Source organism: Larimichthys crocea, chromosome VI, assembly GCF_000972845.2.
Source record: "Larimichthys crocea isolate SSNF chromosome VI, L_crocea_2.0, whole genome shotgun sequence".
NCBI classification, from domain to species: Eukaryota; Metazoa; Chordata; class Actinopteri; family Sciaenidae; genus Larimichthys; species Larimichthys crocea.
Window position 1 is genome coordinate 22,440,395 of NC_040016.1, and position 22,454 is coordinate 22,462,848.

The 22,454-nt window shown below is 46.7% G+C and overlaps 2 protein-coding genes and 1 long non-coding RNA gene across 4 annotated transcripts in view; 2 read left to right on the plus strand and 1 right to left on the minus strand.

Annotated features, from left to right (window-relative positions):
* myo6a (myosin VIa) overlaps window positions 1–12,475 on the plus strand; it is a 100,679-nt gene extending 88,204 nt beyond the window's left edge. The window contains 6 exon segments of the mRNA XM_027279238.1: window positions 601–636; window positions 1,241–1,279; window positions 3,746–3,849; window positions 4,941–5,072; window positions 10,008–10,226; window positions 11,256–12,475. Coding sequence (XP_027135039.1) covers window positions 601–636; window positions 1,241–1,279; window positions 3,746–3,849; window positions 4,941–5,072; window positions 10,008–10,226; window positions 11,256–11,455 — 730 coding nt within the window. The 3' untranslated portion in view covers window positions 11,456–12,475.
* Window positions 12,476–12,620: 145 nt separating this feature from the next.
* Window positions 12,621–20,419, minus strand: LOC113745847 (uncharacterized). 2 transcript variants are annotated; one of them, XR_003462453.1, is made up of 4 exons: window positions 20,370–20,419; window positions 19,078–19,282; window positions 15,728–15,793; window positions 12,621–14,962 (listed from the first exon to the last, which is right to left on the minus strand). It is a non-coding gene; the product is annotated as an uncharacterized LOC113745847 (long non-coding RNA). The 2 variants fall into 2 exon arrangements; XR_003462452.1 differs by lacking the exon at window positions 20,370–20,419 and having other exon boundaries at window positions 19,078–19,803.
* A 215-nt stretch (window positions 20,420–20,634) lies between these two features.
* Window positions 20,635–21,691, plus strand: LOC113745889 (HEAT repeat-containing protein 1-like). Its single transcript, XM_027279455.1, has 4 exons — window positions 20,635–20,824; window positions 20,906–21,060; window positions 21,142–21,300; window positions 21,509–21,691. Exons 1-4 carry the CDS (start codon window positions 20,785–20,787, stop codon window positions 21,689–21,691), a joined length of 537 nt encoding a protein of 178 aa, XP_027135256.1. The 5' UTR covers window positions 20,635–20,784.
* Window positions 21,692–22,454: the final 763 nt, after the last annotated feature.

Consider the following 22,454-nt stretch of genomic DNA (forward strand, 5'->3'; position numbering starts at 1 on the left):
TTCTGTTCTTGCAGATTTTCTAAGAGTCGGTTTGATGAAACGTCAAACTGGACCGGACCTCGGTCTCTGCTCGGTCAGTGTGTAACCATCTCTCTCTTCTGTTTTCTTCCTCCCAGTAACGGCTCTTCAGTTCCATCGTCCCCAGAGAGAGCAGCGTAAGACCCGGAGACTTAACCCTTTAATTTACCCCCCCTCAATCCTCCCCGACCTTTCGAACCATAACCGCCCCCTGCATGCTGTAACAATCTGCCAGCCGAGCACAGACCTCCCCCCTTTTCCTCTAACAGCGATGATTGCAACTAACATTGGCACCAGTTCAGTAGAAATCAAAGCACTTCTATTGGCACCGGTTTGAATCGTGATTGTCATCCACCAGAAACGTGATCGGGGCTCGGATTTATCAAACTGCTGACAGAAATGTTTGTGATTATCAAGAAAAAACAAAAAAGTCTGATGTCTCTCAGCAGTTTGATGAATTCGTGCCGTGTCCTTTGATCAGAGTTTGGACGGAGAATCAGGAATCAGCTCCCGTCCTCTTGATTGGTTTGTTACATTGTTGAGTGCTGCCTCGCTTATAACGCTATAATCCTCTTTTCACAGCCCTGCTGGAACCACAAAACTCAAGAGCTTGACCATGTAGGTTTCCTCTCAGTACTAATACACCTTCACGACACTGTGTGATGCTCGATCTGTTTTTTAAGGTATATTTAGACGCTGTAGCCTGCGGTGATTTCGAGAGGTTGAACCGGTTCAGTAAAGCACTTTAAAACTCCGTTTGTGGCTTCAGGTTTCATGGCGGAGCGCCGGTTCGCCGGCCTCGGCCCGGCAGCCTCCCTCCCTCGCACTGCTCTCATGCAAAGTCGCTCTGAAAAGCTGAAATTGATGCTTCACGTCATGAGTCAGCTGTAGTAGCAGCCACATTAAACTATTAACAGGCTGGAGTGATGCGTCGTAACACTTTGTACACCGGGTGGTTCAAACCCGCCGTCCTCTTCTCTGAAAGGTTCAGTGCACATTACGAATATTACTGCGGTATTTTGAACTCGGAGTCGTGAGCATCACGGAGAAAACTATAAATCAAGTCCAGAGATATTCTACACTACGTGACATGTTGTTTGCTCTTCCTTTACGTCTCTGCATTGTTCCTCATGTTATTGATCTGCTGTGAGTATATCTGTGCAGGACTTAAAGCCAACACCATACTAACCTTTTCAAACTGGGACCATCGTGCTTTTTTTAGGGAAGAAATGGCGAAGGAAATGACTGAACTTCTGGCTCGGTGGGTAGAAATCATTCGTAACAACTCCGTCTGTCTTCACAATCAAGATCGACCTCTTTAATCGAAACAAGAATATGTGATGAGGAATCCTCTTGAGGCATCCAGATGATTTTGTTGATGGTTGATGATCAAGATCTAATTTGGTTAATTCCCTCTATCATTGAATATCTACTGTCGATTGTTTTCTTGTTCGTCTTTCTCGACCTGCAGCCCTGCTGACTGATGGTCTGGTCTTTGACTTGATTTTTACTCCACTCTCTCGCTCAAACGTTTTCAGAGTCTAAACACAAATATTAGCTCATACCTGTTCGTCGTTTTATTCTTTTAAAGAAACTTGAACGACTTCAAAATGCAGCAAAGATGATTTTTAGTCGCCACTTGTGACGTCGTTTTCTGAATGCAGTAAAAATAGAAGATTTTTAGTTTTTACTGTAACGTTGAAGTTAAACAGGAGATGTGCTACTTCAGAAGCTTGATTGATATTTCTTTGTTTCCGATCACTGAGTGCTGCAGTTCAGGTCCCATTTTCTGAAACCGTCTTCCTGCAATAGAAAACACAACGTTTGGATGTAAAGTCTGATGTTACATTTCAGAGTTTAAACACTCACATTCATACAGTTTTACAAATTCCCATGTGGAAGATACCGACCACCGACCGGTCGTCTTCAGCCTGTTGGCGTTCAGTGGAAGAAAGTTAAAGCTAAAGCCACAGCAGCGGTCTCGTGTAGATCTGGCGATCTGGTTGGTCGCCTGCCATTGGTTGACTGTTTTATTTGAGATTCTCCTCCTCTTCCAGTATCTCACCATCCTCATCGCTGCCAACATGAAGAAATTAGCAAGTTACTTGAACCTCGAACCTCGATGGACCCTTGCATGGTCGTGTCTTGGGGACTTGTATTCATGCTGAACCCTGGCATCAAAATGAGCTTGTTTAGGGTAGGATAACTTCAGCATGTTGGTTAGTGGCTTGAAGGTTGTTGTTTCATGTAGTGACATGGAAACATGGAAGGGGAGGAGAATGTCGTTTGTTCCCGCTGCTACAAGCTCAGAACAAACCTCCAACAGCCCCGGGCGTCAGAACACCTGCCGATAAAATCAGGATTGATAGAAAGTTACAACCCTGCGCGTGCAGCTGTTTTCTCATCCAGCTCTAGATTAAAGTAAAGTCCAACTCCAGGGAGATAAAGTGAAAATCATGTGAGGTCAGCTCCTGTTGCTCTGTGAGAACAAACGGTGATTTCTGACCTTTGACAGCAGGAACAAGCGAACGTGAGGACGCTTCCTCCTCAGTCGTTCCCTCGTCGTTCCTTCACATTCGTGCGAGCGTGAATGAGCGATGTCAGTTGAAGCGATGCCAGTTTCTGCTCCCGGGTCCTGAGTCCGTCTGTCTGAGGTTAATTGGCTCAGGCCGCCCTCACTATGCCACAATCACACAGGAAGTAGGAGCAGAAGGTGACAGCCGCTTAGCTCGCCGTGTGTTTCTGGGAAGTCGGTACAGGCCTCGTGGCTCGTTAGGCCGGCTCCCGCTAATCATAAAACGCAGAGCAAACCCAATAGGATTAGGAGAACCGGCATGGTCCCGCCTCCAACTTCCCGGTGTTCTAAAAAGGGCAAATCCCGGTCACGGATTAATCAGGCCTGTCAGCAGCCCGCCAACAGCATGGCGAGCTGGAGGCCAGCTGCTCACTCTGCACTGTCATTTATGATTCTACACAGCGAGCTGACTCCACGCCGTCGCACGGCAGGCGGCTGAGACAGCACGCTCTGACTGTAGCTCCACTGTAGGAAGCTTCCTCCGTCCTGTTAACCAACAAGTTCTGCTAACCCGACTCCGTCTGTCCTCGCTTTCACCTCAACGTCTGCAACCAACCCGCAGACTCGTGTTTGTTGTGTTGAACCTGTGATTCTTGTTTCTATGACGACTGCCCAGGTGGGTGGAGTTTAATAAAGATGATTCAGGTACTTCGACACAAAGGACTTTAGAGACGTGACGGTCCAGATGTTTGCCGTCTTGTTTTTAAAGAATATTCTTACATTTCTTTTGGCAATAACAACAATTAAATCAGAAAGTTAGCTGAGACTCAACGAGCTGCTCAAGCATTATTCAAATTAGAGATTTAACCTTGGACGTGAGCACTTCCTTTACGCACAGATTATTGTAGATATTTCAGCTGCGCTCCCTCCAGACGAAGCCTGTTCTGTTTTGTTCTCTGTTCTCAGACCTCGGCAATAACCTCGCTGAGAAATTACCGAACCTAAAGAAATGAACTTTTATATTAGTTCACCTTGGCCGGAGGGTTAGGGTTAAACTCCACCCATCTTCTTCCTCTTCTCTCGTTAACACAGTACCTAACTTCCTTACTACCTGAGGTGAACATCCCCCTGCCGGTTCCCCCACAGTCCACTGCTGTGGCTCTTTGTTGCTGACGTCCTTCGTCCTTCTTGTCTTGTTTCTTTGTGTATCAGAGGTCCACAGGTTCAGGCCTCCAAGGCTGCCGCCGGAGCCAAGAAGTACGAGCTGAGCAAGTGGAAGTACGCTGAGCTGCGGGACGCCATCAATACCTCATGCGGTGAGTTTACGTGTCATCGACATGTTGGCGGCCTGCAGGGTGTCGCTGGAATCCATGACAAAGCATCTCAAACTAAAAATCAGTTTGTTGTGAGTGTTCTTGGTCAGCAGAGGATGAGTCCTGATGTAAACTTTGCCTGGTCTGTATTTAATCATCTTACCTGCTGATAAACGGATGAACCACTCTGATTTGTTGGCACAAACTTTACATCTTCACTTCATCACCGTTCGTCGACCCTCGTTTAGTCAGAGATGTTTAGAGCTCACTCACTTTTTATTTTTGTAAACTCGTCCTCGGCTGTTATGACCTCTTCGCTCATGTGGGAGCGGATCGCTGGTCGAGCAGAACGGAGTACAACTCTTTAAAGCAGCTGTACGATGTAATCCGTTAGTCGATGTGAACAGACGGAGACATTGACATGAAATAAATGACGGGATAAGAAGGTGGAAGGTTCGAGCAGCTTCATCCTGATGGTGCAGCGCGTCCTCGTCCTCGTCCACGCAGTGGGAAGCGTGAAGGACGAGGCCGGCGAGCCCGACACCTGACGACGTGTGTGGAGAAGCGAAGCCTGCAGGGCGGCCGCACATAAACACAGGAAGGACTCGGTCAGCTGTTAACAGGCCGCTCGCCTCGCCTCGCCGCAGACAGAGCGAGGAGGAAGAGGCTGAATACTGATGTGGTCACGTCCGCCGCTCATGATTACCTGCAGACATTACAGACAGACGAGGGCTCGTGCTGTGTTCAGGTATCAGGTATCTGTTGATGATCGTTGTGTGAAGGTTGAACAGTTAATCACTTCATCGTTAACAAACATGCCAAAAGTATGTGGACACTCCCCGCCCGTGTGCTTTAGGTCTGACCTGTACGGTAGATCAAGATGTACTCACAAACAAACAGTGCAGTCCAAAAGTCTGAGACTTCACAAGTTAGTTGAAGGTTGAACAAAGAGCTTCTTGTGATGTCCCAGCATGCTCGGCTTTAATTGGTCTTTAATTGCCCTCCTAAATGTTCAGTGGGGTTGAGGAAAGTCTAGTCTAACGAGTGATTGAGTGTTTGAGTTTTTCCTGAACTCTCTGATGTTGCTCCTCCAGACATCGAGCTGCTGGCCGCCTGCAGAGAGGAGTTCCACCGCCGGCTCAAAGTTTACCACGCCTGGAAGTCAAAGAACAAGAAAAGAAACACGGACACGGAGCAGCGAGTGCCCAAATCCATCACCGACTACGGTACGAAACCACGACACGTTAAGCTCCTCTGTTGTTCCTGTGTTTCATGACCACGCTCGTGTTTGAAGATCCTGGAAATGAGTTGATATAAAATAGACGATGGTGAGTTTAAAGGAAAACTGAGACGAACTCTGTGAAGACAGAAATCTGCAGATGTTTTCATCAGCTCTGCGTTCGTGTAAATCTCATTTGTCTCATCGACGTCTGTCCTCTGATCGGACCTGCCGATAAACAGCAAAGAGTCATTTTACTGATTACGGTACAGCCGTTATTTACGACTTCATCAGCAGCAGCGTCGGGCAGGTGACTGAAGAAATGTAATCAATTACTAATTACATTTCTCATTGATTCTTATGATTAAAGGAGCTTTTAAGCATCCACACATCACATCCTGTGTTTAAGTAAAATAAAATAAATACGAGGCGACAGACGATGTTACGGAGAGATTCACGATGACCATCAGAGTACGTCCACTACAGACTCAGCATGACGGGAAAAGATCCCACAGAGACAGAGAGAGTTTTATTTAAAGAGTAACATCCTTTATGTTTCATCATCGTTTCATGTTGCAGTGATCGTGTGACTTCAGTGTCTGAAAACAGATCGACCAGTCGTCACAGTAAAACGGAAACTTTGAGCAAATTCACGTTTTCTGTAAAGTTTGTTTTTGTCTGATGTAGCTCACGCGTCAGTTTAACTTACTTCTCTCTTGGACCAAAAAAACTTTACAATTCAATATTCTCTTCTGCATAAATCTCTTCCAACCTGAGCCCTGCTCAAAAATGCCAAACGTTCAATCATTACGTTTAACCCTTTAAATGCCAGTTTGATTACTTGAACTCACACTGATTAAGAGTTCAACATGAAGGATGTTACTTTTTAAATACAGCTCTGTCTCTGTAGGATCATTTCCATGATGATTCTCAAAGTAACAATCTGTCATTGGACGTATGTTTCACGTAAAAAACGCGGTCCAGATTAAGATGTGTCATTTCATTGACAAACATCTGTGCTGAGAGGTTTGATGATGTTTTTCTTCAGTGCACACACACACACACACACACACACACACACACACACACACTGTTCACACGTCTGATGTGTGAATCTGAAGCTCGCTGTATTAACAAACCGCCCGCCGACCTTTGAATTCTCCTTAATGAAGATGAACCCTGCGGTGCGTTCAGGGTCCCCTCGTGTCGCTCACTCCATCTCTCAATCCTCCGTCGCCTCGTCTCCTTGTACCACACGGCGAGTTGTCATGACGACAGAGAGATTCAGCTCTCGCTCGGAGCATCTATTGTGTGTCCCGCTCTGACTGCTGATTGGACGGCGAGCCACACACACACACGCACACACACACACACTTTCATGTGTCGTCCTCCAGAGGAGAGTCCGTCCTCGCGGACACAAACAGTTATTATAGAAAATGATTCATTTAGTTTTTTTTATTAAATATACAAATTCTCTAAACGTCACGCAGCAGTCTGACTTTAACAACATCAGTGGACTTTAATTAGAGCCTGAAGCGATGCGTTCAGGGTCTGTAAGCTGTTATTACCTGAACAGCTCTCAGGACAAAGACATGTTTGTATCAGCTGTCGTTAATCTGTGACGTCTACCTGAAGGTGAAAGTTCAGATTAACTTCGCTGAGCTGAAGTCACCTTCACGTTTTCTGCAGCTCGTTTGTCCTCGTGTGTTAAACGATGGGAAACCGTCGTTCAGTTGATATGAATGGAGGTGAGACGTGTTTAAAACCATCAGCAGTGTGTGTCAGTCATTAAACTGTCTTCAACTTCAGTCAGTCGACTTGTTTGTTCACCTCTGACTCACTGCAGCTGTGAAATCATCCGTGAACAACACAAAGACCAAAGAGCTCAGAAAATATTCGTCTCTTCGTCCATCACCGTCATGACAGACGTTAAAATACAGCAGCTTGTTTTCCTCGTTCCTTATTTATCGTTGTAACCGGACAGAACCAGCTCAAGAACCGGAGCTCGTCTGTTCTTTAAAAGGTTCTCCTGATCCGAACTTCTCCAGTTTGGAGCCGCGATAACAACTCGTTCATTTTACACATGGGGTTGCAAAGGGGTGGAAAGTTTCCAGTAAATGTCCAGAAACCATGGGAAGTTAAGCTCGGGAATTTTGGGAATATTCCAAATCAGAAAACATGTGAACTATGCAAATTTATTTGAACTGTAAATTGTGGGTGTGTCTCATCCAAACATCGGCACGCTGTCTTCACGCTGTCGTCACTCTGTCGTCACTCTGTCGTCACTCTGTCGTCACGCTGTCGTCACTCTGTCGTCACTCTGTCGTCACGCTGTCGTCACGCTGTCGTCACTCTGTCGTCACGCTGTCGTCACGCTGTGCGTCACTCCCTGTCGCACTCTGTCGTCACTCTGTCCGTCCACGGTGTCGTCACGTTGTCGCACTCTGGTCGTGCACGCTGTCCGTCACTCTGCTGTCGTCACGGTGGTCGTCACTCTGTCGTCACTCTGTCGTCACTGCTGTCCGTCACGCGTCGGCACTCTGTCGTCAAAAAAAAAAACCCCCGCCCCTTTGTCGTCACTCTGTCCGTCACGGCTGTCCGTCACTCTTCGGCAACTCTTGTCGTCACGCTGTCGTCACTCTGTCCGTCACGTTGTCGTCACTCTGGTCGTCCACGGTGTCGTCACGGTGTCGTCACTTTGTCGTCAACTCGGTCGTCACTCGGTCGTCACTCTTCTCACGTCGGTCGTTCACGCTGTCGTCACTTGGTCCGTCACGGTGTCGTCACTCTGTCTCACGCGGTCGGCACGGGTGTCGTCACGTTGGTCGTCACGTGTTACGTCACTCTGTCCGCAGACTGTCCGTCACCTCACGTTCTCCTTCATCGTGTCCTGCGTCATTCTCGTGCGTGTCCCGACAGTTTCATGTGTGTCTTCTGTCTCATGTCTGTTCATCACTTCCTGCAGTGTAACTGGCATGGTTTACTTTCAGGTCATACTCCTCCTGTGAAAACAAGCATGTGAGTGTTTCGCAGTTGGTTTTTCACGCTCTCGCGCCTCGCTTACTACAGCTCTCCTCATTAACCCATCGCTGCCTACCCGCACACACATACATGGCAGAGGTCTGCTCGAGCTGGGTCTGTTTCTGCCGGTGTATGGAGAAGTTCCTCCTCGCTGGTGCTGATGAGAGGAGGATAGGGTTTGTTGGTGGATGGGTTTCCATGCAACCAGCTGCCTCGATTACTGAGCCGTGTGTGTGAGGTGAGGATGTGAACGATTTCGCTCGGCTCTCCACCTTTTTTCTGAGACGCCTCGCAGACAGCCGAGAGTCTGATGGATGATGGATCGAGGTAAATTCCTCAGAGGCGCGTCAGACGGCTGATACTGACCTCCACCACAGAGACGAGACACGCAGACTGTCTAAAACCTGGACGTAGTCTCCGTGACGTCCTCACAGACTGTCTAAAACCTGGACGTAGTCTCCGTGACGTCCCTGCAGACTGTCTAAAACCTGGACGTAGTCTCCGTGACGTCCCTGCAGACTGTCTTATCTTTGGTTTCAGGTTTAACAGACTTTGTTCTTGAAGTTGTCAGTGACACTCGTCCTTGTGTAGTGAACGCTCGAGTGTTTCCTGTTGCTGCCACAGTTTGGTAGCTGGTCACAGATTCACCTTTCTCTTTGAAGAGCCTTGAAACCTGAACGCAGCTCTCAACGAGAACTCTGACAAACCGTAATCAACAACCTGAGGAGTCCTGCAGGGCGTGAAGTTCAAGAGCTCCTCTGAAGAACATTTCTACATTTCAGCTGCTTTTTCTCAACAAACAGACCTGATTCATGAAGCTTTAGGATTTCTCTTTCTGTTGTTGGTGAAGTCGGCGTGTTTGTTGAAACAGGAGGACGCTGTTTAGGACTTTGCTGCGTAGAGAAGCTTCCTCTGTAGATTCGCCTCGTAGAAAGATGCAGATCATGTATGTTTGATGTTTCACCTGCAGAGCTGCTTCATAAACATCTGCCTCGCTTCATGTCCCGCTGATCTCTTCCCTCCTCTAACAGCAGGACTCGCTGACTGCGCCTTAAACATGGAGCCCGGGGGGGGTCGGTGTTAAAAAGCTGATCTGAGAACAGCAGAGCGCGGCTTAATGTTTACATGCAGTGAGTTCATGTTTAAAGGGGGAACCAGAATCTGGTATTTGAACCTGGATGTGCTGACGCGATTCTTTGTTCCATGTTTCTGTTTTTTATTTTGCATGAGTTCTGTCCTGTGCAGCCGCCCGCGCATTAACAACTTTACAATGAAACTTAAAAACACTTTACGTAGAGCCGGCCGGTATCAAGACTTCCTCTGCAGGCCGGTTCAGAACTTCACACAGATACATTTTTATTTAAGGCGTCGTCGTGTATTTCGACTCCGTGGGACAAAGAAATGAAGCCTAAATGATCTAAATTTAAAATAACATGTGGCTGATTGTTGGATTTATTATCGGGGTCAGGATGTGCAGAAACTCGTTTACGCTGTGAAGCCACCAAACGTCATTTTTAAGGATCCTTTTTATTGTCCGAATTCTTTTTGAAGTATTTATATGAATGAAGTCATTTGCTGATATTTTAAAGTCTTTAAAATGAAGTTTTCCAAAGTATTTTTCAAACTATTTTACATGCAGCACACTTTATTGTAGACTTTTATTGTGAAACTTCATTTCAGACTTGCAGGTTGAGGAAACATTTTGCTCGTGGGCACTTCATCAGAGCAGGTCTTTGGTCTCCACGGTAACTCGTTAATAAGTTAATACCCGGGTTGATAACAGGAAACAGGCTTTGGCCATCCTTCCCATTAACTGACCCCAGGCTGCATGTAAACATGGTCGCTGACTCCTGATTGGTTGCTCTCGTCTATAAAAGACGCCTAACTTTGTTCTTTTTTTTTTAAACGATCCAATCAACAGCCCAGCAGAACCCGGCCCCGCCCATACCGGCCCGGCAGTACGAGGTGGCGATGAACCGGCAGCAGCGCTACTTCCGCATCCCGTTCATCCGGCCGGGCGACCAGTACAAAGACCCGCAGGGCAAGAAGAAGGGCTGGTGGTACGCTCACTTCGACGGGCCGTGGATCGCCAGGCAGATGGAGCTGCATCCAGACAAACACCCCATCCTGCTGGTGGCGGGTCGGTATCCCTGACACAATCAGAGGCGTGATAGAGAATGAAACCTTCTGTTCATGTGTTTTTGGTGTCGGAGGAAGTTGTGATGAATAAATAAAAGGAGGCGAGGAGGGAGGAAAAGAACGAGGGAGGATTGAAGGGCAGAGAAGTGAAGCAAAACCGATGAGTCGAAACAAAAGAAAAGTGACAGATTCATCGTCGTCATGCAGTCAGGTCACAGGATGTGAGTTCAGCTCTCGTTCAAACATGATCGTATGTTACGTCGTCACTTTATATGCAGAGAAGACGCGTCCATGCAGAGAGATTTATAGCTCAGCCTCTGCTTCAGAACCATAAATAACTTTGATCATGAAGTGAAACCTCACAAGATGTTGCTGAAATTCAGATTTATTGTTTGAGTGAAAAATAACGAAAACACGAAACGTTACTTTAACCCTGAAACGTCTGTGTGGGCGCGTTTGATCGACGGCTGATACAGCACCGACGGATAAACACGAGTTTTTCCACCACGGATCAGAATTTATACGTGGAAGAACACACAGGCCATGAAGTGTAGAGTGTGTGTGTGTGTGTGTGTGTGTGTGTGTGTGTGTGTGTGTGTGTGAGAGACCCTCACCTCAGTCCTGTAAAATTAAAGCACCTGTCCAGGTGTTAAACAGTGTTTGTGCCACAACAAGCTCTGAAATCACAGATTGGACCAAAACACACGACACTAAAACAAAAAGTTTTGTTTACCCATCTGTCTCAGTGTGTGTGTGTGTGTGTGTGTGTGTGTGTGTGTGTGTGTGTGTGTGTGTGTGTGTGTGTGAGTCGTGTTGTTTTAAATCTGTGTGGTCGTCCATCAGTCGCAGCTCATTGTGCTGGAGTATTTGGTGTTCGGGCAGCAGCAGTGTGTGGGTGAGCACTCGGCTGCTGGAATGTGTTGTGGTTTTCCATCGTGTTGTTCAGACTCGCCGTCGCCGTCGAACGTGTTCCGGATGCAGAACAGTCGAAGTCTGCGGGGTCACTGCTGAGCATGTTTTGGTCTTGCAGGAAAGGACGACATGGAGATGTGCGAGCTGAGTCTGGAGGAGACGGGCCTGTCGAGGAAGCGCGGCGCCGAGATCCTCCCGCGGCAGTTCGAGGAGATCTGGGAGCGCTGCGGCGGCATCCAGTACCTCCGCAGCGCCATCGAGAGCCGACAGGCGCGACCCACCTACGCCACGGCGATGCTGCAGAGCATGTTCAAGTGACGCCGCCCGCCTCCTCCACCCACCTCCAATGGGGCGGCTTCTCACTGCAAACAAAGGGACAAACGCACCAGCTACCTAACACAGATGGCGTCTCGAGCGTACTGCACCGGGTTCTGACTGGCATTCAGCGATTTCTCTCAACTGTCCTTTTGTCTTCTTTCTTTTTTTTTTTGGTTCTCGCCGGCTTTCACCTCCTCGACTGTGGGGACGGGGGCAGGGAAGCTTCGCGGTGAACCCTATGCAGAAAAATCAAACTAAATTATCACATCCGGTTGTTTTCTAAGGAATCCTGTCCTCCGTAACATCTCCGCAAGTCTAACTCCGAGGCCTTAACACGACTGTAACAGGGTTTAATCGCCACAAGTAGACTTCTTTGTTCTGTTCAGAGCTGCCTCCCCCGACAAGATTAATTCCTCTGTAATTATGCATTCCTGATGATTACACTGAAGTCTCACTGGTGTGTCGCTTCCATCCTAACAGCTAGCTGGTGATCCCTCTTAAAACCTGCTGTTTACATTGTCTTCATGCGGCTCTGACACGAGCTGCATGAGTCCGATTATTCCTCGTGACTCATGATTAAGTCAAATATTTGCTAATACTTTGTTTTTTATTTCACCTTTTTGTCTCTCCAAGCGAATGTAACTCGAGAGCTCGTTGATTCGTTCACGTAGTGATTCCTCTTTCTGTGATTAAAGCTAACGAGAGCGGTACAGAGACCAGACACGGCTCCGGACGTCGACTCGTCGGGTTTTTTTTCTTGATTTCTTAGTTTGTTTTTGGCCTGAGCGGTAATTCAGCTCCGTGATTTAGTTTGTGTCTGTTTTATCAAAGCAAACGCAGAAAATGTGAAATAATAATTATGCAAAAGCTGAAGATGCAACTCGTGCTGTTTGAGAACAGATCAGCGCCGCAAACAAAGAAACATTCACGCCATCGTCAGTCGTCACATTTGAGGAAACTTCGTTTGCCAACACAGTGATTCCCAAGGCAGGTTCACGTTTCTCATCGCTGAAAAGATAATCGCTCTCTGATTCCAAAAAAAAAAAAAACATGTTTCAAAATGTGGGAGAAGCTTTCGACGCACTGGTACTCGCCGTGAACTGGAACATTCATACGACATTTTCTATACGGGAGTTCAGTACGTGCAGCCGACGGTGACGTAAAGTTTATTTTTGAACAGTTTGTACTTGTTTGGCTCGGGCACGCGAGATTGTCGAGAGAAGCAATAAATGAAAAAACCAACAGGCCTCTCGACGTGAACGATGTAAAGACAATCTGCTGCAGCGTTACACCTTCTCTGCTCGCCTGATGCCGACTTTGTTCCTCAACTTTTTCCTTTTCCTTCATCTGCGCTCAACAAAAAGGTGATTTCAACCGTCTGAAAGCGTGAAGATCTGTCTTGTTGCAAAGCATCTGCACCCCTTTGACAAACGGCATTGACATGCAGGAAAAGCAGCTTTGAAATCAATGAATGAATGAAAGTCTGACGGTGACAGCAAAGACAGAACGGTCTGATCCGGTGCTGTACGGGTCAGAAGATGTCTAGACGACTGAAAAGTCTTTTTAGACGTCGAGGTTACAAATTGTTTCAGTTTAATGTGAAGCTGAAACTTTTTTCAATAAATTTAGTCCAATTGAAGCTCGACGTGAAGGTCAGATCACGTCTGTTCTTTACCGTCTGAGCCGGCGTGTATCTGCGACCAGAAGACGTCAAACTTCTGTTAAATCCACCGACTGTCCTGGGCGATGACTTCATGTCAGTCCTGGTTTTTAAACCCAGCAGTGCAGTGACAGGTGAACCAAACACTTCTTGATCATCTTCAGTCGAACTAATTTAAGGTTCTCGTGACCTTCAGCCTGAACGTCTCTGAACATTTAGTTGATGTAAACAAACACTGAGAAGTTGGACGTGAATCTTTGAGACGATTTGTTTCCTCGTCTGCTTCGAGTCACGTTAATGCCGACCGTGAAAAGGAGCCGCCGCCCTGAGCTTTGCCCACGATTACGACTTTGGTTTTTCAAACCCGAGCGGCGACCTCAAAATGTTTCCTCTCGCGTACACGAACTCGTCCAGCCTTCTGCTCCGATCTGTTTCTCTCCACACATTACAATCATTCCTCGGGAAGCACTGCCTTTGTCCACTGTCATTTTTCTAACGCTGATCTCTCTAACGGATGAATAAAATGCATTCCATGTTTCACTCAGCTCTCCGCTCTTTCTTTCACTTCACTTTGGGGTCATGAAAAATAAAGAGTGACGTCTATGACTCAACACAGTTTGTATTTTTTAACTACGGAGTTTTCCAAAAAGCAACAATCATCAGTCAAAGAAAAGAACAGCGTTCGTCTGTTTACATGAACTGTACAAGACAACATGACGACTTCAGAGATCTAACAACTCACAGAAAAGAAGCTCCTAAAGCTACACGTGTGATTCAAGTCAAAAGAAAATCATTTGTCGTGGGGATGGATCTGTTTTAAGAGGGAGTAAACAGACATTTTTCAAGGTCAAGCTTCAGTCTGAGTCTCATTTTGTGGCAGGAGTTGAACTAAATGTAACTTTAACCACCTAAAACAAAATCCAGGTACAACCACACAGAGCAGCTAACAGGCTGAAGACCGCTAAGCCGCATTTCCACCCAAAGTACCAGAACCTTTAGTCCCAGGAAGTTTTCAAGGAACTAAAAGATTCCTTCAGCAAAGATTTGGCAAATTAGTCTGATGACCATCAGCACAACCCCACCCTCAAACTCCCTCTACTTTAGCAAAGTTGTACCACCTGAGCTGGAACTTTTGGGGGTAAAATAATGTCCCGAGAACTTAATCTGGAGCCTTGAGTTCCTTGAAAGGTTCCTGGGGAAAGTCAATGGTGGAAATGCAGCTTATTTACAATTCAGTGTATTCTGTAGGACGGTAATGTCGAGAGGTCCCAAAATAAACCTGAAGAGTTGCGGCTTTCTCCTCGTTGGACCTCTAAAAATCCTTCAATCAATCCGAGAGGGGGAAACAAACAGAACCTTCAGACTCTGAGGGGCGTCGGGGAGATAACACCTGATTTAAAAAAAGGGGTCACAAGCTTACAAAGGTTAGGAAGCTCTTCTAGATCATCATGAAATGTTTGTCTTCATCACTACGTGTCCACCAATGATCCATGTTCAGGATAAAGATCGTTATGAAGTGACGTGGGTGGGTGGACGTTCAGATTTCTGATGCAAACTTCCTTTTTCCTGGTTTCCTGTCCAGATTCTGTATTTTTAACAAAGACCAACCTATAAACTACAGAACCACCAACAGTCAGCACAAAGTACAAAAACAGTCCCAGTCGATCCACATCCGCCCGCTCCATGCTGCAGAGTTCATCGGCAGCTGATCGAGAAATGTCGGTTTCCCCTGAGGGGAGATCGTCTTTGATACGAAGCTCGGAGCTCTGGAGAGTTTGGAAGTGAACAGTTTGTCCTCGAGTCCATGACAGTCCCGAGTTCTGCTGCTCAGTCCAGTTTCATCGAGTCTGCAGGAGAAGATGTTAAAGGAGAACGCCACCAATTAACAGGTCAGCTAACGAGGCGTGGAGAAATGTGACACTGAAGTTACTCGAGCAGGTAACGTGAATATTTTAGGGATATTTAGCACGTTTGAATGTTGAAGTATCTTTAAAGATCTCAATAAATATTCATCATTCATTTATTAACTGGAAACTTTGGGTTGTGCTGCATCGGCTGACCTGCAGTTCACTGACTAAATGGTTTTCTGTCACAGCAGCTTCTAATGCTGCAATTAATTTAAAATGAATTAATCAGAGGCTCCAGTTTTTATGATTAGCGCCAAATTACATGTTAGGCTGTAATAACGTCTGACTGACCCGTTCAGCTGTAACAGGAACTTTTTATCGGTGTGTTTTCAATAAGAGGACGCAGTATTTGAGTTTTTAAAGGTGAACCTGAACACGAGCCTCGCTCTCATCTCAGCATCACAGAGGACAGATCACGGCGTTTGACCCGTCAGCAGCAGGTTCTGCTCTAAAGTCCTCCTGCGTCCTCTCAGAGGGTTCATTACTGTCCGTTCAGCTCGGTGTTAAACTGCAGCTCTGAACAAACTCAGACGGGCAGGGAGGATTACAGTCCGGCAATTTGTCTGAATGAAATGATCACAGGAGGACGAGATTAAAGCGTCATCAGGTGACACCACAGAGATCCTTGTTCAGCTCTGCTGAGCGTGCAGCTCTAACACGGGATTGCACATGTGGGACTGAACCAGAACCACGAGCCCCTCTTACCTTTTGTAGTATTCTCAGGTGGCGTCCAATCCCGGTGTGTTCTTTTAACCGGCCAGGCGTCTGTATCTGTAAAACATGAAAAATGAAGCAGGTGTGAAAATCAAACTGCAGCGACAGCAACTCTGCACGAGACTCCACCATGAAACCAGAGGGAGGCCTCGCGTTTGTGTGGAGGAGAAGAAGAAGAAAGAAGAAGAGATGGCAGAAGACGTGCAAACACTGCAGATATCAAAGATCCCTGCAGGGAAATCACCTGGACTGAACCAGGAGAGGAAAGTTTGTCCTTCAGATTCATCCTGAAACCATGAAACCAAGAGTTTGCTGAGTTTCCTGCTTCATATTTGTAACAAACGAGTAAATTACCTGTGTGGAGATCTGTCCGTCTGCAGCACAAGGACGGACGTGTTTTGGCTCAGATGTGACGCGGTTCGTTTGTTAAGTTAATCGTGGACGTTCTAGTCAATGTTTCGAATCCCACCAGAAACCCCAGGGTCTGTTTCAGGTGTGATCAGGTGTTCACAGCTCAGATTTATTCAGCTGAACGTCCTGAAGCAGCTCGGACTCGAGGCCAGTCAGCACATTATTGATACAAAAGTGATCGAAGGTGGAGAGCACATCTCCAGGGTCGCTCTAATCTTTACTACCCGGTGGCCTCCATCCTTCACACCTCAGGTCACCTCTGCACTGTGTCAATACAGAAACATTCCTTCATGCCACACTGCTTAAAAAATAAAAGGTCCTGACTTTAAGACTTCTGGTCTGAGAGGAATCCAAACAGAAGCCGAGCGAGCAAGAAGCCGCCGGACAAGAGTAAATGTGGGACTGACTTTTAGTGGTTGGTGAGAGCTTGGTGAAATAAAAGGCTGAAAGACAGACGCCGAGCTGGGCTGACTGCTGCTGGACTAGGCAGTGATATCAGCTGCTGCTGGGGACCTGGTATTGTAATTAGAACAAATACTCGAGTACAGCTGAACATAGTTACCACAGTGGGATTACACTCTGGAGGATACTGGTTTCTAAAGTTGTAAAAATAACTTAAATCTTGAATCAGCTGTGTTTTAAGGTGGATTACCGCCTTAAAACACCTAAAAGCATCCAGTGGTCACTCTGAATCACATGTTTGTTGCACAAACACAAACCCGGGCGACGATCCAACCACAACAAATCCTGACGGACAAACTGCAGGACCTGCAGTACCAGGGGCGCCTGGAGTCCGGATTAAAAAGCCTCATCGCACCGTTTTGTTCTCCGTGTTTGTCGAGCAGCCAAGTGAGATTAAAATGCAGCTCTGCAGTGTTAACCTTCTGGGTTCTGTTCAGTGTTTACTGCCGTTTTCTGCGTCTCTGTCCCGTTCCTGGCCGGTCTGGACGGAGGATTAGACCAAACATGGTTCAGTGTTAATGGCAGTTGGCAAATCCAAGCTGACTGCAATCCCAGAGACCCGGTTCAACCCCCAGACGAGACAGAAAAGCTGCTGGTGACATTAAATTTCAGGGAGGAGGCCGACTTTGTGTCTCTGCTGCTGGTTAGTGTAGAACTGATGGAACGAATCCAAACACACGACGACATTCATCGACTGAATGTCTGAGGTGATTTCAAATCATCATGCAAAGAGTTCAGACCGGCTCTGCTCACTTTAAACTGGGTTAAATATTCTAAGACTTTAATCTGAGACCGTGTCAGATTAAAAACCTTTCGTCATTGTTCCCAAACTGGTTTTAATGCTGCAGTGAGTTCTGAGGTCAGAGCCGAACATCAAAACATTGAAGATTCACAATGATTTCCATTTTCTTCTTCTTCTTCTCACCGCGAAGCCGAACTGTCACATCAACAGCACGAGGTCTTAATGAGCTCGTGACCTTCAGATGGAGAACGAGGATGCAGATATCTTTAGTCCCCAGAGGATGAATCCAAATGATTCAGATCTCCTCCTGACCTTTCCTCTCGGGTCACTATCAGACTACAAACCATTCAGTGGAAACCAAACGTCCTGGTGGTTTAAGAGAACGTCTAAGAACATTTCACAAAGTCATGTCTCGACTACAGACACGACCGGACCATCATCAGTGACACTGAGGAAAACATTTTCTAATAAACAACATCACGACTACACAGAAACTCTGAAAATGAAATGTGGAGAGCAACAAGATAATAAGAGTGTGTGTGTGTGTGTGTGTGTGTGTGTGTGTGTGTGTGTGTGTGTGTTGAGGTCTAACAGGGTTGAAATTAGTTTTTTCTGGCAACGACTGAGCCGGAGGTTTAAAAATGAACTGAGCATTGATTTACAGCGGTGAGGACGCAGCACAAACTTCATGTCACACAGTTACTGAACATAATGAGTTCAAACAGCAGCTACGAGCTGAATAAAAAGAATACAGACGAGTTCAGGTCAGGGCTGAAAGATTCATCTGCTAATTATTCAGTCCAGACACCAAACACACGTCCATGTTGGATGGTGGAACCAACTGTAGAAGAACACCGAATCCTGCTGCCACAAACGTGGATTAATCCACCGATGAAAATAGTCCCCAACAAAGGCACCACTTCCTGTTTGTGTCATTAAAACTGCAGCTGTTGGAAAATGAAACTTCACGTGTGACGTGTCTCTAAAGACTCAGAGCTGCAGCTCATCAACAACAACAACTTTAAATTCACTTCAAGTTTCATAATCTAATCTGTGAGCGACACTCAGTTAATGAGGCACGGTGCTAACTGAGCTTTTGATGAACAGACGTGGACGTTATTCTGAAGTTTTAACTTTGCCTGGAAATCAGATGAATAAACGTTTGTTTTTTTGTAGTTTCCATAAAATTCTGTTTTGTCGAACTTGATCAGTTTCAAATCTGAATAAATTATAATAACATAAAAACTAGAATTCCTGCCTCAGGTCACATTTCACTGTTTGATCTTATTCTGTTCATCTGTCTGTTTCACATTTGTAGTGAATAAATCAAAATAAATCATTTCATTGACGCAGCATCTCTGTTCCTGGAACAAAAGCACGTCCTTGAGTTCGATCAGTTCGTCCAAACGGACGTTGGCGACAGATTTAAAGAAATTTATTTAGACAGAGCGAGTCATCCAATAATCACATGATCCACGGTTCGATTCCCGGCTCCTCCAGTCTGCACATCAAACATCCTGAAGCCCAGGCAGCTCCTGAAGGCTTCATGTGATCAGTGCTTCAGTTTCTTAATGTTGTATTAATGTGACATCACCTTTCTACTGATGCAGCTTTAATGAATGAGGCAAACCTGGTCCTGCTTACTGAGGTCGATACTCCAATCAGCCTGTCTGTGTCTGTGCAGGCTGCAGGTTTTTCAGCATCCTAACGAGTCCTGTATCTTTACCTGCACACGGCTCCATGTCCACGGACTATGTGACACTCCCCTCCTTGGCAGTAGTCCGGCTGGAGGACGCACAGACTCTGACAGACGCCGTCCACCGACAGGAAGCCTCGCTCGCACTGACACCGAGCCTCCTTCGTGCGGCCGCTCACCACGCAGCGAGAAAACTCGTCACAGGCCAGAAACTTGCAGGCGTCGGCCTGATCGGCTGGAGGAGGAGGAGAGGAACAAAACATGGAGGACATTAGTATTCATGAAGTGTCTGTCTGCAGCTCCCTCCTCTCTGCAGGAGGTGCTGAGGAGCGTTTGATTTTAATGAGATCTCGGCTTCTGGTCTGCACTGAAATCCAAGAGGCTTCCGAGACTAAACGTCAGAAACACTCCCGGGAAATTAGCATGAAGTCTACGGCGTGTGGTTAGTATGAATCTGTGTGACTGTAAATCAAACATGCATCCTCTGTGTGTTTCTGTTGAGATGACGTGGAAGCAGCAGGGAGACAGTAACCGATGGATCAGACTGATTTCATCTTAGCACTGATCAGAATCTGTTCGTGGAAATCAAGAAAGCTGAAACAGCAGAGACGTGTGTGAGTAACACACTGCATCATTTTGTGAACGATGAATTTTTAATCAGAGCGTTCAGGTGAACTGATGATTCTGCTGAAACACAATCAGCCGCCTCCGATTGAAAAACATGTTGCAGCTTCTTCTTCTACAGCCCCACTGTGCATTGTTGGTTTGACATATAAACCTAATCACTGAGTCTGAACCTGTGTGATCTCTGCATCTCATCTGTGAGAATATTACAACAGAGAGACTTTTCTAACACGCTGCTTCGTGTTTAATCACACGCTGAACATAAAAATGTCGCCGTGCTGGGCGTTGTTTTCCATAGTGTGAAGAATAACACTAGGACTGTGTGTAGAAACGATTATGAGATGTCCACTGAAAATGCTGCAGTTTTAACTCTGCAGCAGAGACTCTAAAACCTTTTTCTGTTGGAAGCCGCTGGATGTTTGAGAATGATGTTGCCAGAAACCTCCATATCACTGCTGAAGCTGTCAGACTTATAGTTTTGGCGGGAGACGCACTGATGCTCCAGGATCACCCACCGACAGCCCCATCTACTCCCATGTAAACTGGAGAGGAGAAATTTCCCAAAGGAGCACGGGGCATCTGTTCTTTCTCTCTCTCCCCAGGTCACATTTTTTAACTTCACACACTGAAATTCAGCATTCACATGGTCGACAAGATGAGGATGCTCACGGTCATTTGGGCTTTTTGATACCACCTACCGTTTGGCATTAGTGTCCACTAGTTGGAGGGGCTTCATTTAGAGATTTTCTGTGTCTCTCAGCAGTCACTCACACACAGACAGAGCACAGCTGCAGTTAATTGCTCTGACCTGCAGCTGACCCTGGTTGCTCGGCAACCTCAAGCTGCCTTTGACTGACTTTATTGAAGTCTCTGTGCTGCTGCAGTGTCAGTAATAATGTCTGTCAGACACACTCTACATTTATTTACACAGTTTAGAGTTTTAATGTTGGACCAAAATGATGATGATGGTGTTTGTGTTGGTCTCCTCAGCTGTTGGACTGGAGTAAATCGGGCAGTACCGAGCGTCTGTTGACGTTCTACCGGCTGACCGTTGTCGTCGCCGAGCGCCTCAAAGGACTCTTCGTCCTGTTCGCAGGAAATCTGGTGAAGCCAATGGCCGACCTGCTGAGACAGACGGACGTCTCGCGGACAGGTGAGCTGGCTGCACGCTTTAGTTCTCTTTGACTGTCTCGACGTCGACCTCTCCGCCTCACGTCTCTTCACTTCCTGTCAGGTGAGCTGTTGTTTGAGTCGGGTCGCGGCGAGGAGAAGAGCGCTCTGCTGCTTCAGCTGCTGCTCGACTGTCTGCACAAGATCTTCCTGTACGACACGCAGAGGTTCCTGAGCAGAGAGCGGGCCGACGCCCTCATGAGCCCGCTGCTCGACCAGGTGAGCGCTGACACGATGACACGCTCCTCGGAGACGCGTCCTCGTGGCTGACGTGTGCTGATGTCTCCTCTCTGTCTGCAGCTGGAGAACCTCCTGGGCGGAGAGCAGGTGTACCAGCAGAGGGTGACCCAGCACCTGGTGCCCTGCGTGGGGCAGTTCTCCGTGGCGCTGGCCGACGACTCGCAGTGGAAAACTCTCAACTACCAGATCCTGCTGAAGACCAGACACCCCGAGTCCAAGGTGAGCCGCCCCGAGTGTCGCCTCGCAGGCTCACACAGGAAGACCTGCAGACAAAACTCAGGGCTGAAACTGAGGCTGGGTTCACAGGCGTCCTGGAAAACCTGGAAACTTGAAGACTAGTTTTCCACTGATTAAAATGACCAAACAGTTACCTAACGTTTGTGCAGCGTTGACAGAACGTTACCATAGTAACCCTCCTCCTCCTCAGGTGCGGTTCTCCTCTCTGCTCATGCTGATGGAGTTAGCGTCCAAACTGAAGGAGAACTACGTGGTGCTGCTGCCAGAGACCATCCCATTCATAGCAGAGCTGATGGAGGGTGAGCACACACACACACACACACACACACACACACACACACACACACACACGTGTTTGTTAGATATGATGTGAATGTTTTAATGAAGTGTAACATGATGTGTGTGTGTGTGTGTGTGTGTGTGTGTGTGTGTGTGTGTGTGTTGGAGACCTCAGGTGAGACTTATTGTCTCGTCAGTGTGAGTTGACTTAAGGAGGTGTCTCTCTCTCTAGTTCTGGTTCTGAGGTTCCTGGTCGTTCTGTTTTCGGTCTTTTCTTTTCATTTAGGTTTCGTGGGTTGTATGCAGGTTTAGTTTGGGGCTGGCTCAGTGTTCTCTGTCTCTCTTTTGTTTTGTTGTTTTCTTGGGAATTATTTCGTTTGTTTTGAATTAATAAAAATAGTTTTAGTGGAAACTTTTGTCTTCATTTTTTCTTTCAATGTTTCGGGCCTTGCGAGTCCTTGAGGTCCGTAACACAAGTGTAATTCACAATAATTTAAAAAAAAAAAATGACTGAAACAGAAACGAGTCGAGCTTCTTTCTTGAGATGTTGTTCGATCTAAAATGTATCCAAAGGATGTTTTATATTTTAATACAGCTGTAGTCTGTTTTCACACTGTAACTTTGGGCTCTGGGTTGGAGGTTTACAAAAGAGCTGGGCTGACTGCTGCTGGACTAGGCAGTGATATCAGCTGCTGCTGGGACCTGGATGATGCTTCAGCATGTTTCAGCATTTCTCTCAAAGCGTGAACTGGAACTCACGGCAGTGTTGTCTCTCGTTGACGTCTGTATTCCCACAGCACATTCTCCCTGCCTCATTAATTGAGCAGACTCATTGTTTGTAGTGACATGAATGCTGT

Excerpts from the sequence above, each read along its gene's own strand:
- LOC113745889 (XM_027279455.1), top strand. The coding sequence starts at position 20,785 with ATGGCCGACCTGCTGAGACAGACGGACGTCTCGCGGACAG. Across the intron at positions 20,825-20,905 it reads GACGGACGTCTCGCGGACAG|GTGAGCTGTTGTTTGAGTCG; the intron begins GTGAGCTGGCTG and ends ACTTCCTGTCAG. Across the intron at positions 21,301-21,508 it reads CCAGACACCCCGAGTCCAAG|GTGCGGTTCTCCTCTCTGCT; the intron begins GTGAGCCGCCCC and ends CCTCCTCCTCAG.